Below are 15,678 nucleotides of genomic sequence, written 5' to 3'. Positions count from 1 at the left end.
AAGGAGAAGTATGAAGAGTCAGAGGGTGCAAGGTATCTGCAAGCTCCAGCCTGCAGGAGGGAAGATGCACTACTGGGGCGGGAGAAGAGTTGATGCATCGGGGAATGGGGGTGGTGGGAGAGGGAGAGGCTGCCGAAAAGGGGGAGCAGGCTTAGGAGTTCAACACACCTTTACGCAGGGAGTGCACATAAAGGCATAATGAAAGCCCAAGTCTGACAAAAACCAGCAGCAATAGGATTCACAATTTCAACACAGTTTACTACAGCTCTCAGGTGTGTTGTATAAAACATGTTTTAGTGCAACATAGTACAAAGTTTTTGCTGATTTTTTTTCTTTTTTTTTTTTAAAAAAAACCCCAAACATTTTTCCACATCATGCATGGATAGGGTATCTCTCTTTCTTCTCTGGTTCGTTACAGAAAGTTACAGCAGAGAGAGTGGTTTGACAAGCTTCGTGTTTAAAACTTGTTACAGGAAGAGTCTGCCTTTATTAAAAAAAAAGTTTGGGCAACACACTGCCAGAGCAACGGAGAAATGTCACCGGCAAGGTACATTCAGGGACCACTGTGGGAGTCGCTTCCCGGGAAAGCCTGGGCTCAGTGCAGGAACCGCTAGGCTGGGAAGGGACCGTTTCAGCCAGGGCGACAGGGCCATAGGACAGCCCTCCAGGAGAACCCTGCTCCAGGGCACACAGGCTGGAGGGGAGGAACGTGGTTCAGATGCAGCACAGTGTTCGCCCAGGAGAGAACGGCTCCCAATGACTTCATTTGCTCTTCTTTTTTTTCTTTAAAGCTGAAATGAGTTGCAGTTCCTGCCCGGGAGCAGTATGTACAGGAGATACTACATTTACAAAACAATACCCACTGGTTGCTGTTTGTGCCTCGGTTCTTCATTTCCATTCACTTCTCATCCCACTCCTCTCTTTGCAGATGCTTTATCCAGAAAGGGAAGACAAGTGTGTGGGGGTGTGATACATATGTGTGTATATATATATATATATATAGGAGTGTGATATTATGCATATGCTGGGGCCAGTAAGCAGTTATGACTCGAGGAGGCAGACTTCACCAAGGGATGAGTGAAATTTTGGCTTCCCAGTGGAAGAAGAAACCAATCCCATTCTGGTGGAGGAGCAGAGGTGGCTGACTTCGAACACCCTAGCGTGGAGGATGCATGGTGCGGATCTCCCACCCGAGGCTTCACCACCTCTGGAACATCAAGGCATCAGGGTCTAACCAACTAGGGCTACAGAGCATCTGCTGAGGTCCCCTTCTCTTCACAACGAGCAGTCCGACCCTCCTGAAGAGGACAACGGCTGTGGGTATGGCACCTCCCACATGCGAAGCTGGGAGGGGGTCTTGCGGCTGCGCCTGGCCACCCCCGGTTGGCTTCAGCCATGCTGCAAAGAATAAATGGCCGGATTTGCCAGGAAGACATAAAGGAAGACAACAAAAGGCCATTTTTGGCAAACATTTTCTTCCGCCACACATGATGTTCAGGGCACATGGGGGAGGAGGCGGTTTCCTCCACAGGACTGGGGGGGGGTACTTGGCATTACGGGGTACGGGAGCTCAGGTGCCCCACGCGGTGAGAGCCCTGGTTTGGTTCGCGAGAGCCATATCTTTCACAGAAAGAACAGCATTTCCTGCCACAGCGACTGCCTATGACAAGAGCAGGTGACTTTGCCAGGAGGGAGAGCTTATGGAGAAATGGCTTCTCCTCCTAAAGCTCCAGAAATGAAAAAACGGCAGATGCGCTCACACACGCAGGGGAAGATTTCTCTTGGCTCAGGGGGACAGTAAAGCCCTCAAGGTGCCGACGCGCTGCAGGCTCCTTTCCTTGTCCAAGCTCGCGCCGGGAAGCAGTGCAAGCTGCGGGGAAACTCGTGACACGTGGTGGTTAATTGCATATCCCTGCTGATTGGCATGGCTGCAGCTGGGCTCCTTGGCTGAACCATCCAGGAGCTGTCAATGCAACCCGTGGAGCTTCCCCTTGCCTCCTTCCTAGAGTCATTGCTTTGGTCACGTTGAAGTCTTCGGAAGCTGGATCCAGCTGCCTGTCCTCAGGCAACCGGGCCACAGAGGGGACCCGCCTCGTCAGAGGTGGCAGCATGGACACCAGGGAGGAGCACGACTCTGGTAAGCTGGACTGTGTGAGGACGCTCTTTGCTACCAACAAAGTCAGGGGTTTCAGGTGTCCTCCTTCTATTCCTGGAGGTAAACTAAATCGCTTTTGTCCTGACCGCAATTGCGCTGAATATTCAGTCTCTCCAAGACCTGGGAACACTCATAAAAGCTGAATTGCTCCCTCCTGAGAGAGCAGTAAGGTGGAGGCAAGAAGATGCTGAGGCTACAGCCAGACTTTGAGATGGACCTCCTGATAGCCCAGCTAACCCCTCCAGAGGTGGACCTGGCTTTGTCTGTTTTGGAAGAGGGAGGGGCTAGCTCAGCACACCTTGGGAAAAGACCTTCTTCACCATGGCACTGAGTCTGAGGAGGAAAACCAGTCTGTTTTGAAAAACATATCGATTTACTTCCAAAGAGATTGTCCCAAGACAAAACACCTGCTGGGAACTCCTCTCTGTGTGGAAGGTGAGGGAAGCCTACAGTTCTTTGAGTGACCAAAAAAGAAATGTCAACAAAAAAATAACGGCCCAAAAGACAGCAACTGATCGGAGCAAAATTAATCGGAGAGGAACATCTGCTATGTACAGCAAGTACAGGGACCCTCCGTCCATCGGGGTGAGGGGGTGCATTCCCACAGGTGCTGGAGGAAGCCTTGGACCTTCCCGTCCCCACCGGCTGGGTGCTCTGCAAAGCTCGGCCACCACATTGGAGCACAGACACTGAGACAAATGAAACAAGAACAACAAAACCCACTCTGTTCCTTGGGGTTCCCGGTGTGTCTCTGCTTCTCTCTCTCTCTGCGCATCCCCCCAGGCGCCTCTGCCTCTTCAGTCCATGGTTCCTGGGTGGATGCTGAGGACTGGCGGCTCTAGGCAAGTGGGAGAATAGTTGAGGTGAGGCTCTTTGATCCACAGCAAGGGGACCCCGTTCTTGCCCTCGGAGTTCTTGCTGGCGTTTCGGCTCTTGAACCGCACCAGGAGGATGGTGATGATCAAGATGCCGAAGATAGGGAAGGGGTAGAAGAACACAAAGTAGAAGAGGGCGTCGTTGGAACAGATGACGGACTGCAGGGTGGAGCCTGGAAAGAGACAAAATATGGTCACATTTCATGGCTTCTCTGCAATGCAAGGCCTACACATTTCTTCAGAAACATAAAAAACCAGATACTCATTAATCTGTGTCAATGCAGGAGGTGAAACTCTGAGAAAAATACCAATATTAGAAAACAGAGCAGCAGAAGAAAGTTACTGCAAGGCACGTTTTTGCTTTATGCCCACAACAGTTTCATGAGTACTAGAGAGAGCCTTCCCTGGTACAGATTTTATGATACCTTATGAAGTGGGGAGCCTCGCGAAGCGCTGACTCCCTCAGTGGTGGTACAAAAAGGCAGTACCCCAGGGCTTAATCCCTTAAGGGCCCACAAAACTCTCATGACCTCAGTTATCTCTGGAGACTCTAAACCCCCTGATGTCTTCAAGAGTTGCTGGGAGGAGACCCTTGTGCCACAGCCTGCATGCTTGTGCAGAGCTAAGCCAACTTCCAGGTGGTTTCCCAAGGGGAAGGGTTAAACCCCACCTGGGACACACCATGCGGTAAGCGCTGTGGATGAGCGGCCCCAGCACAGAGCTAAGCACAGTGTGGATGCTCAAGCCCAAGCAAGAGCTGGGCTACCAGCCATCGAGCTGGCTGGAAAAGCACTATCACCACAGACTCGCCCCAGTGCAGGTGAGACCCAGTCCCACTCACTCCTTGGCCTTTTTATCTTGGTTGAACCAAAGACGCAGGGGATGCCAGGGCCATATCCCCAAGAGGCTCAGTGCCAGGCTGGACGGGGCTCTGAGCAACCTGATCTGGTTGCAGATGTCCCTGCTCATTGCAGGGGCGTTGGACTAGGTCACCTTTGAAGGTCCCTTCCAACCCAAACTATTCTATGATTCTCTTCTCACCTGCATCCTGCACGTGAACAGCGACTGTCCCCGACTCCTCCTCCGCCAGCCGGTACCACACGCCGTTGGGGTCCGCCAGCCACTCCTCCACGCGGCACGAGTAGTTGCCCGTGTCGGCACCGCCGGCCTGCAGCACCGTCAGCCGGAAAAGCACCGCCGAGAGCCTCTGGAACCGCAGGCGGCCCTCCCAGCGACCGGCCTCGGGGCTGAAGATGGCATCGGGGCCAACACTCAGCACTGCTTCCCTCTCTTCCTCCTCCTCTTCCTCCTCGCCGCGGCCGCCTGCCTCTTTGGCCCGCAGGTTGTACCACGTCACCGCAAAGCGGGACTCCGGGCTGGAGCGAGACAGGATGCTGCAGTCCAGCAGGAAGGACTCCTTCTCCTGCACCGTGAGGTTGGCGGTGGCCGTGTCCACCTGCAAGGTGGGGTCTGAGATGGCAAAAGGGGAGAGGTGAGCGCTGAACAAAATGCTGTGGTCAAAGCTACCCAGCCCTGGCGAAAGCTGTCATGACTCTGGGGCTGGGTGCGATCCAAGCGAAACCCTGCCAAGTCCCACAGGTACCTCTGTGGTCAACCCCGAGTCGCAGCATCCTCACCCCACCGCACGCCACCTGCCACAGGGTCGAACAGGAGCTGGCTGCGAGCAGCGTGCTACCGCTTGCTCATGCAGACCCTCGCACCAGCTAACGGGGGTGCGTGTGAGAGCAGAAACCTGCTGCGGCTCATCCAGACGCGCCACAAGAACGCGTCAGAAAATACTGAGGTATGCTGTGTGTGCTGAGGAGCAAGGTACTATCACTCCCCAGCCACCAGCGCAAATAGCACTGCACTCCACACTTATTTTTTATTTATTTGGAAGTGCTCAAAGGACTCGAAAACCAGTAAGACAAGAAGAGGAGAGGATTTTTTCCAGCAATTTGGGAAATCATTTAGGCAAGAGGTTCCTCCATGTAGATGTGCTCAGCACAGGCACAGCAAAGATACTCCCAAAAGTCTCCCTCTCTTGTTTTTTCTTTTTTCTTTCTTTAGTGCTTGCTGCAAGGCTAAAGAGATGTTCTCACTCAACTGAGGTAGAGCGGCCAGAACCAAAGATGCGCTGATTAAAGGCTGACTTCAAGAGCAATTAACGTTTGGTTTAGTCATCCTGCCGGGGAACACATACTCCAGGGATCGCAATCAGTCCGGATCTAAGGTTTCATTTAAAGATTAAAAAGCCCTTTCTGAGGCGGAAGCTGAGCAGGAAGGGCGAGCTGATAGCTCACCACAGACAGAGGTGCCTTCTCCTCCAGCAAACATAGCTGGGTAAGCTCGCCCTGTGCAGACACAGGGTGTCCCTGCAGGAGTGGGCTACCGTCCCCCAGCTCTCATCAGCCACGGGGCTGCTGTGCCCAGTGGGGCTTCTCTTTATAGCACCTGCCCGACACTTTTTAAGTGGTCCCATAAGGAAAACCTTCATTAAGGCCAGAGCTCTCCAGGCCGTAGGCAACACAAGTGTTTTCAGTTCGCATCTTTCCCAGGAAGACTCCTGAGCAGAAACAGGAATGAGGTAAGTCCTGAGTTTTCAGAGACTAGTGAGGTACAAAGGATGAAGGGAAAGAAATGGCTTGTCAAAACCAACACAAAGCCTCCCCCACCTCAGCAGAAAGAGAAGAACTGCTGTCTGAAGGTGCTGAGAGCTTTTTTCCACCTTTGGTCATGATTATAGTCCTGAAAGATGGGCATGGAGATCTTCACTAATGAGCCACGAACAAGCTAGTTCAGTAATTTTGTTAAGTACTGGCTGCTATGAAAGAAAAAGAAACAACAACAGGGCACTTTTAGAAAAAAATTATCTTGAATGAGTGCACCCCCAGCTCCCTTTCCTCTTCCCACTCCACATCCTTCCACAATTCAAAATGAACCTCAACGATTTCCCCTGCCGTCTGTTCCCCCTCCGTCAGGGCTGGCAGCTCTTAGCCCGGATGAAGAACTGCACTTACAACCGTGCGGGCATGTGGGGTACAGGGATTGCCTGGGGGGGGGTCTCTGCTCAAGCCACCTTGGCCAGCAGTTTCCCAAGCATGGACCTGGGTAGATAAGGGCTGTGCTGTCCCTGAGAGAGCTTCTCCTTCGCAGTACCAATCCGCTCTGCCAGGAATGACCACCAAAGCCTTTCCAGAATCTTACCATTTTGACAGCTTTGTTGCAGAATTACGGGGCTGACACCTCGCTGGAATGGGCAGGAATAAAGAACCACAGCAGTTCTTGCAGAGTGGTTGCTTTACATGCTGGAAAGTACCCAGCAAATGAGGACCATAACTGTTATTTGACCTACAGCCTTTAGGACAGACATTTAATCTTGAGTCACATGCCTCAAAAACTAGGGAATCTGTATTTTCCAGGGAAATCGTCCTTGCAGCTTATCTGTTGTTAGAGCAGATGTAACTTAGCAGAGTACCCCAGGAATCTGCTTTTGAGGGCTTATGAGTCCACGAATGCTGGTCAGTCTTTAAGAACCACCTTTTAGTGGCACAGGAGCAGACAATTCCACTGTGTCCTAAGTCAGGCAAGCAGGGCAGAAGAGCAGCTTGGCTGAACAGGGAGCTCCTCGTGGGGCTCAAGAGGAAAAATAAATTTTCTGATCTCTGGAGGCAAGGTCAGGCTTCGCAGGAAGATTATGGAGCTGTGGTTCGTACATGCAGGGAGATGATGTGAAAGGCCAAAGCTCAATTAAGAGCTGAAACTGGCCAGTGTTGTGTCACGTAACAAGAAGGGCTTTTTAAAGTATGTTAATAGCAACAGGAGGTCAAAAGAAAACACTGGACTGACACTTGTTGAAGATGGTCACCTGACTAATAGGCATGAAGAGAAAGCAGAGGCATTCAACACTTTTTTTGCTTCGGTCTTTAATAATATTGATAGACCTTGGGCTGCACGGTCCCCCGAGTTAGAGGACAAGTATGGGAACAGTGACTTTCCATCTGTGGACACTGAACTTGTAAGGGATCAGCTGAATATTCACAAGTCCATGGGGCCTGATGGGATTCACCCCAGAGCACTGAAGGAGCTGGCAGATGTTACAGGTGGACCCCGCTCGATCATCTACCAAAGGCCCTGTGACTCAGGGAAGGTCCTTGATGACTGGAAGCTGGCTGGCCGAAGTTATTCCAGTCTACAAAAAGGGTGTGAGGGAACACCCAGGGAACTACAGACCTGTTAGGCTAACCTCAGTTCCTGGAAAAATTATGGAGAAGATTATGCCGGGTACTATCGAAAGGCATTTAAAGAATAATGTAATCACCAGGCACAGTCAACATGGGTTCACCAAGGGAAAGTCCTGTTTAATTAATTTATATCCTTCTACGATAAGGCCACCCGCCCAGTGGGTGAAGGGAAAGAGGTGGATGTAGATTTTCTGGATTTTAGTGAGGCTTTTGATGCTGTACCTCACAGCATCCTTCCAACTCTCCAACTGTGGGATGAGTGGGTTCATGGTACGCTGGGTGAAGAACTGGCTGAAGGGCAGAGCTCAGAGGGTTGTGGTGAATGGGGATACATATGCCTGGCTGGCAGCTGGTCACCAGCGGAGTTCCTCAGGGCTCAGTTCTAGGGCCAGTTCTGTTCAATACATTTATCAACAATCTGGATGCTGAATGCACCATTAGCAAGTTTGCTTAGGATACCAAACTAAGAGGTGCTGCTGACTCTCTTGAGGGACAAGAGGCCTCGCAGAGGGATCTAGATAGATTGGAGTATTGGGCAATGATTAATAGGACAAAATTCAATGAGTCCAAATGCCAGATTCTGCACCTAGGATGGAGTAACGCCAGGCACAAGTACAAACTGAGGAGTGGCTGGGGAGCAGCCCTGCAGAAAGGGACCTGGGGGTGCTGGACCACAGCAGCTCAGTACAAGTCAGCAGCGTGTGCTCTGGCAGCCAAGAGCACAAACTGCATCCCGGGGTGTGTCAAACATGGCATCACTAGCCGGTCAAAAGAGGTGATTGTCCCGCTGCATTCAGCATAGGCACGGCCTCGCCTCAAGTGCTGTGTGTAGTTCTGGGCCCCACCAGTTAAGAAGGATGTGAAGATCCTTGACTGTGTCCAGAGGAGGACAACAAAGCTGCTGAAAGGGCTGGAAGGAGTGTCCTATGAGGAGCATCTGAGGACTTTGGGTTGGTCTAGTTTGGAAAAAAGGAGGCTGAGGGGCAACCTCATGGCTCTCTACAGCTTCCTGAGGAGACATGGAGAGAAGGGTGCTGAGCTCTTCTCCCTGGGATCCAGTGACAGGACACATGGGAACAGTTCAAAGCTGCACCAGTCACAGCAGGTTTAGCCTGGACATTAGGAAGCATTTATTTACTGAGAGGGTGGTCAAACCCTGGAACAGGCTTCCTCAAGAGATGGTTGGTGCCCCAAGCCTGTCAGTGTTTAAGAGGCATTTGGACAATGCCCTTAATAACATGCTTTAACTTTTGGTCAGCCCTGAAGTTGGAGTAGATGCTCATTGTAGGTCCCTTCCAATTCCAAATCTATTCTATTCTATGCTATGCTATTCTATTCTACTCTATTCACAACCCTTTGAAACTGGAGTTTACTCCCTGGTTTGAATTTCTGTACCACTTTTTTTCCTCACTAGATCCTGGAAAGAACAAGAAGCACCTGCAGTGATCCCTGATGCCTGCCTCCTTGTGTCTGGGCACGGCCAAAACGCTGGTGTTAGGCAGCAGAATCTGCCTGAACCACTAACACCAGCAAGTGGATTGGCCAGGAAGCCCATACGTACTCCCATGTCCATAGAGAGGCAGGTTCCTCATAGCCAACTCCTGCCTCATCGAGAAACCCAAGCCCTTGTCTCAATTGACAGATGAACCCATGGAGCTGCACACCCCACATTTGCTTCATCATCAGCAGAATGGGGAGCAGCATCATGAAAAATGGCCGGGACACCAGCAAGGGTCTCAACCTCTGCTGGCCTCTTTTCATGCAAGGACCTTGCCCTTGGGGCACAGACCTGGGAAGCACAGACAGCTTCTCCCATCTCATTCTCAATCAAAATGTGAATAAAATCAGAAGCCTATCTTATTGGATCTGCCAAAAGTCCTGTAAAAAAATGAATTTGCAGATGCAGTGGTGACAAGATCCCAAAGCCCATCTAGCTGTGTTTGCAGGACTTGTTCTACACTCCTTCCAGAAAAGCAAGGGTGCACCCAAGAAGACATGCAAGAAAGCATCAGCATGGTCTGTAGTGCAGCAGTCCTGCCCTCTGCTTGGACCTGCTGTCCATGACAGACAGATGATGACCCGTGTTCTGTCCATGAGGGCAGAGCACTGCTCAAAGCTGTCAGCATGAGACCCTCCTCACCTGGCTGCTTGACAGTGAGGGTGATGAGCCCAGAGATGTCCTCTGCCCGCTTGTACCAGCGGTCGCTGGGGTCGAGGAGCCACTCCTCCACGCGGCAGTTGTAGGCCCCGCTGTCCCGCACGGTGGCATTTTGGATGGAGAGGAGGTAGAGACCCGGGGATGGGCTCTCCAGGTGCAGCCGGCTCCGCACGCCACCCAGCACCGCCACGTCCCCGTAGCGCAGGATGTTCTGCCGGCTCAGCCGGGCCACCACCTCCTTCTCCGGCTGGCCCGGCCGCCACACATACCACTCCACCGCCAGCTGGGATGAGGGGCTGGTCCGGCTGCTGACCAGGCACTCCAAGGTCACCCACTGGTTCTCCAGCACTGTGATGTTCTTATGGGTCTGGTTCACCTGCAGGCGGTTATCTATGGGAAAAGGCCATTAGAAACGCAAGGTGATGGAGGCCCTTTGTCTCCCCACGAGCACTTCCCGCATGGCCACAATCCTGAGGTGTGATGAAAGAAATGAGGAAAAGCAGGAAAAAAATATAATGAGAAAAAAAAAGAGGAGGAAAAGAAAATAGGACTTGTGGTTTTTAGGGTCTTCTGACAATCTCAGGCTAGTCACCAACAACGCCCCATTTAGCACTGGGAACTGGAAACACACAATCTCCCAGTAGGACTGGGGGATACTAAGTGCACAGACACCTTATGAAGGGAGGTCACATCTCAATCTTTTCTCATCCTCTTCCTGGGTCAGGGCAGTAGCTTGGTCATACTCTGACCAGCAAGCCCTCGTGTTGTGGGAAAAGGGGAAAAAGCAAGGCGGAGAACGGGCGGCTGATTATAGGGAACCACCACTGCAAAACAAGAAGTGGCACGAGGGCAAAGTCACACACAGTGTTTTGCTGCCTTGGGAATGTCCCTGGTTTTTGCTCCACGATTTCATTGATACGCAGTGGGGGGTGACTGTAATCAGCTCTTTTATGTGAAATGACGTGTCAGACACTCCTAACTCCTTCACAACTTCTTTTCCAGGGGCACAGTCTGGACTTCCCTGGTATGGCCGCTGCAGCAAGCGATGGCCACTGTACTTCCCAGAGGGAGGCGGGCGATGCAAAAGAGGGGGCAGATCACAGCTCCCTCCTCCCTGACCATCCCACAGCTATCTCAGGATTTCGCAGACGGAAATGGGGAGCTGAGACCAGCAGCGAGCGGCACAGTCCGGCCTGGTCAACCAGGCAAAGCTGTGCTGGGGCCCATATTCAATAGCCCTCTTATACCCCCATACACAGAGCTTGTGTCTAGCCAGCCAAAACCAGACAGAGAATATGCATTAAGCATCGTCCAGTTCTGCTATCCAGGTCCGCAGCTTGTGGGGGCCCTCTTCGGCTCCTTCATCAGCCTACCTCTATCAGTGATGTCAGCTGCCACAGAAACCACCAGCAGAGCAGATTTCTCCTTTCCTGGCAGCCAGTTCCCCACCTCAATAAACTCGTTACTCGCATCTCATGTGCACAGCACAGAGGGAAAAGAAACAAGGCTCCCTGCGCCTGCCAGGATATGGGCACAGAGTAAAATGAAACTGTGTGCAAAACATAAAAATGCTTTCCCAGGCAGGCACGCACTGTTTCTCTCTGAGTAGGTCGCTAGTCGACACTCTTGCTACCTGATGCTCTTGAGGATAAAGAAACCTGGCTGGATACAATGGCTCGCTAGATCGTGAGGGATGGACAGCCTTCACGTGGGGACACTGAAATGCACGTCAACCCAGCCTCAATGGAGGAGGGTCACATCAAAGGGAGAAAACATCCCTCTTCGTGCAGGGATATGCAGGCATGAGGATGCGAAGAGGGGGTGACAAGGCTGTAGCCCTTTCTGTTGCCCCAGAAAAGCTGAGTGAGCTCACAAGCCATGCACAAGAGCTGATGCCGAGAGGACCCCACTGGCACGGCACGTGGTACCTGGCTGCTTGACGGTGACCTCCGTCCGCCCGGACACCTCCTCCGCCAGCTTGTACCAGGCGTGGTTGGGGCTGAGCAGCCACTCCTCCACGTGGCAGTAGTAGCTGCCGCTGTCTCGGACCTCTGCCCGCTGCACCGTCAGGCTGAACAGCCCCCCGGACGCCGAGCGCTCGAACTGCAGCCGGCCCCGCAGCCCCTCCTCCTCTGCGTAGGTGCCGTACTCGAAGGCCGAGCTGTGGGTGGTCTTCAGGATGAGCTTGCCGTCGGCGTCGGAGGGCTTGTGGACGTACCACAGCACGGCGAAGTGCGAGTCGGGGCTGGTCTGGGATTTCACCGAGCAGTTGAGGGGGATGGGGCGGTTTTCCACCAGAGTGATGCTCCGCTTCGACTTGCTCACCTGCAGCTTGGTCACTGTGAGAGAGGAATGGATAAGGATGAGGAGAGGTGGGTCATTAACACAGGAAAAAAACTCCTCTCTTTTTGGGAGGACCAGAAAGTCCTACCCCAGCTGCGGGCACAGCTGATCTTGTCTGTGTCCCACTTGCACCAGACCCTCAGGATAAAGGCATTCTGATGTTCTCCTACCAAGTCTTCTCTCTTCTTTCACCTGCCCTCTATTCCCAGATCCTCCACTATGTCCGTCAGCAAGAGGCTGCTTTTTCAGTTTGTCCTTTAAAAGATTCTCTTAATTCACTGTTGTCTAAGGCACCAAACATAGCAAGAAGGCTACACCCAAACTCAAGGGGTTTTTCATGATGAAACCACACCACTTGCACCTCAGGGCAATGAGCTGTTGACCAGTTCCAGAGAAAACCATTTCCAGGAAGAGTGAAGTAAATGAGACTCTGCTGCTGTCACATGCCAGCCATCCCAGTGACAAGTAACCCACAGACACGCAATAGCTAGGGGAGCACAGGCGGGCACAACTGGAAAAGAAGAAAGAGCAGCAGACTGGAAAGGATCAGCAGGAGCAAGCTCTGCTCCAGCAGCCAGGAGATCTGGTCCAGGTCCACCACAGACCACGCGGCCCGGACAAGCCACAGCCGCGCCACCTCTCTCGGCTTCCCAAGTGTGACTGCGGCTCCCGCGCAGGTAGCTAAGCGGTCACAGCGCCAAGGATGACACGGCAATGTCATTAGCTCTTGTCCCTGCAAGGAGACAGGGACATGGGTTTCTAATTCCTGTCTCCCTGCAGGAGCAGGAGACAAAGCCTCCCCTGCTGGTGCTCAGGCTGTGCCTGTTGCCCAAGCCTTGACCCAGGGCATTCCCATCTTCAGGAAAGGACAAGAAGCATCCTCCTGTGACACTTGTGCTTGGTATGCCCTGCAGCCCTGCCAGCTACAGACCCAAGGAAAGCAGCAGCTCCTGGCCAGACACACCGCTCCTCCCAGCAGGTCTGCCACCACCTCCCCTCCTTCGCCTCCCCTCACCACAGCGGCTTCCCTCTGCAAGGGGGCTCGCTGTCTTTCCGCCAGGTGAAGGGATTCTGCTGACAGCTGGAAAAATCTCTTAACCAAACCTAGTGAGCGCCCTGGGCACAACAGAAGTGTGGCACCATGGGCATGAAGGACTGAAGGCTGCCAGGGGAGCTGTGCCCATCCGCAGCCTGGAAACCTGCCCCACGCATCCCGTGTTTGCAGGGAAGCGGCATTGCCCCCTCTCTCTCACCAAGGCATGGGCTCCTTGCTCTGCACCATGCTTTGCTTCCAGCTTGCCCTGGGCCCCAGGGTCTCGGATGCCTGTTGGCACAAGTGACGAGTGACGGGGCTGAGGAAGAGGATAGGCACAGGCAAACAACATCAAATGGGAGGGATGAATCCCCACTGCAGTGATGCTTTCTGCTCTAACACAGCATTTGAGATAGACATCCTGGTAACGCGTTAGACATTCCCCTGGAGCCTGGATTGCCTGTGGCTTTAATCAGTATGCTAATAAAGACTTGATGGCTGTGTTATGTGTATGGTACGCAGACAGTGGAGGGAGGGAAAGAGGGAAACAGTGCCTTGGTCTTCCTCCCCAAGGACTTCAGCCTAATGGAGAGATTTAGCATCACCCTGTTGTATTTCTGCTGTACCTCAGACACACTCCTTTCCCTTTGTTTCACTTCAGGATGGCAGCCTTAGCCACCCCATCCATACTCATCCCACCTTTTTGGCTCACTGTTGGTTAAGAAAGGTTATTTCAGGCATTAATCAACCTTCTGAGTCCCTGGGAGATGAACCAATAAAGGAGAAGGTGATTCTCAGCAGCTTCCTTTCTCCCCCAGCCCCCTTTCCAAACAGTTTATTTTTAATTGGTACTGGATTATTTTCTGCAACCGTTACTAAGGAAACCTCTGTTACTATAGCAACTGTGTATGTTAAGTCAGCAGCCCTATATCTATTAAAATGCAGTATATACACACACGCTATGTGTGGCGGGGTTGCTCAATATCAACACACGCACACATACACACACAGAGCGAGGAGCGTGGGTACGCGCAGACCGGAGCTGCCGAGTTGCAAGCATCCCTCCCAGTGCTCTTCCCACGTCGCAGCACCTCCAGGAGATGAAAATGAGGAGTATTTTTAAGGCATGGAGTATTTTTAAGACAAGTGTTTGGGGCAACACACCTGCACCTTGCACGTGACAGATGTATTTCACTGGAGCGGTGAGGGTTTGCTCCCAGACCACAATCACGGCAATTCTCCCTGCCTACAAACAGCATGGACCCCGGAGGCCATCCAGTAGCTCTTGCATGGTGGAGGGTGAGGGTAATGAGGAAGAAATCTTCTTAGTTCAGGCAAAAATGAGATCTCAAACTCCACACGCGCACCCCAGCACTCCTAGCCCTCCCCTGGCAGCCACTGCAGCCAGTGTTCAGGCATTTGCCCACACATGCACACAGCTCTCCAAATCTTGAAGAGATTATTGTTTCTACTGCCGCTACCAGTTGAGGCAGCAGGCCCTGGCAGGGAATTACAGAACTTCCCTTTCCTAGACTGCAGGCACTTGCACAGGTTCGTAACACCATGTACGAAGTTTCATCTAGATTAGAGGTATCGGCAGTACATAATGACAACCCTGCCAATGCACTTCTCATCTAACGTGACTTATTTTCCTAACGGAGGCACACCACGGAAGATCCAAGTGCAGGTTTTGTTTCACTCCCACAGAATTAGAGAGGACATTCTCAGTCTTTTCCAATTTATGAACAGCAAATGCTTCCCCACCCAGTCGACGGGCTCCTGCATAGTAAATGTGCACGTACCTCTTCTTCATTACCTTTTGCAGATCCCACAGAAATAATTCACGGCTTTTACAGAACGCAGAACCATTCACGGATATACAAACTAATCTAAAAGGCTCATTTTGCATTTGGGAAAAATGATTTAAAAGGAAAAAAAAACCAAACCAACCCTACAATAAGTCCTGAAGTTAGTGGGCTGGGGTGATGGTACAATACAAAGCCAGGGAGTCCACCTCTTTCCATTGTGGTGATGTCTACTCTAGCGCAAAGCAGGGCTCACTATGCCTGGTGCAGCTTGCCAGGTCATGTTTAAAGATGCCTCCCATGACATGGAAATGACTGTAGCTGCTGGTGCATGAGTGAGATTGCAAGAAGATTGACACCCCAGGCACTGAGCCAGCCAAACCTCACCCTCCTGACACAGAGGAAACTCCCTCTCCTGGCTTGGGGATTTGCCTGGGCAAAGAGCCAGGAAAGGGCTTCGCCTTAAATGCTGAGTTGATCCAGTCTGCCCCAGGGGCTGGGTTTCGGTGAGCCAGGGCAGGGCTGCTCCGGCACTCCGTCAAGCAGCGGTGGCAGTGGGCGTAGCGATGTGAACAGGCAGGAGCGATGTGAACAGGCAGGGTTACATGGCATTTTCTGTGGTGTTGTCAAGAGGCTGATGTTCTTCTCTTAACAGCCTCCTGAACATCTGCTCAGTGAGGGAAACAGGTGCAGGTGTCTAGATGAAGTAATCATGCATTTCATCTGCAAACTGTAATCCTGTTGCCATGATGTCTCCCGGCTCCCTGGAGGGTGCCAGTAAAGAGGATATCATACCTTGATGTACTGTAATTGGCCCTACATACGCTATTAAGGCTTTTCGTTTACACTCGCAACAAGTCATGGTTACAACTCCCATTTATTTTTAAGTCAGCCTGGTCTCCCAGCCCCCATGAAGTCATGCAACCTGTGTGAAGAACATGTGCAGGTGCTGAACTCTGCCCTGGTGCTTGAGCAGGGGTCAGAAGGGACAGAAGCCATCAGCTCTCCGACGGCATGGAGAGGCTCTCTCATACCACTGAGGACATCCTGCCATATCTGCTGGTA

At 52.1% G+C, this 15,678-nt stretch overlaps 1 protein-coding gene across 2 annotated transcripts in view; it reads right to left on the bottom strand.

The window, feature by feature from the left end:
* Positions 1–255: 255 nt before the first annotated feature.
* The window catches only part of IGSF3 (immunoglobulin superfamily member 3), a 102,990-nt gene continuing 87,567 nt past the window's right edge, over positions 256–15,678 (bottom strand). For both annotated transcript variants that reach the window (XM_065653713.1, XM_065653719.1), the window contains 4 exons: positions 11,361–11,771; positions 9,415–9,822; positions 4,072–4,500; positions 256–3,203 (listed from right to left, as the gene is read on the bottom strand). In XM_065653713.1, coding sequence (XP_065509785.1) covers positions 2,953–3,203; positions 4,072–4,500; positions 9,415–9,822; positions 11,361–11,771 — 1,499 coding nt within the window. In that variant the 3' untranslated portion in view covers positions 256–2,952. The remainder of the gene's footprint in view (positions 3,204–4,071; positions 4,501–9,414; positions 9,823–11,360; positions 11,772–15,678) is intronic.

Source organism: Caloenas nicobarica, chromosome 1 (assembly GCF_036013445.1).
Source record: "Caloenas nicobarica isolate bCalNic1 chromosome 1, bCalNic1.hap1, whole genome shotgun sequence".
Classification (NCBI taxonomy): Eukaryota; Metazoa; Chordata; class Aves; order Columbiformes; family Columbidae; genus Caloenas; species Caloenas nicobarica.
Note: the sequence above shows the minus strand (reverse complement) of the source record. Positions and strands in the feature narration are given on the sequence as shown.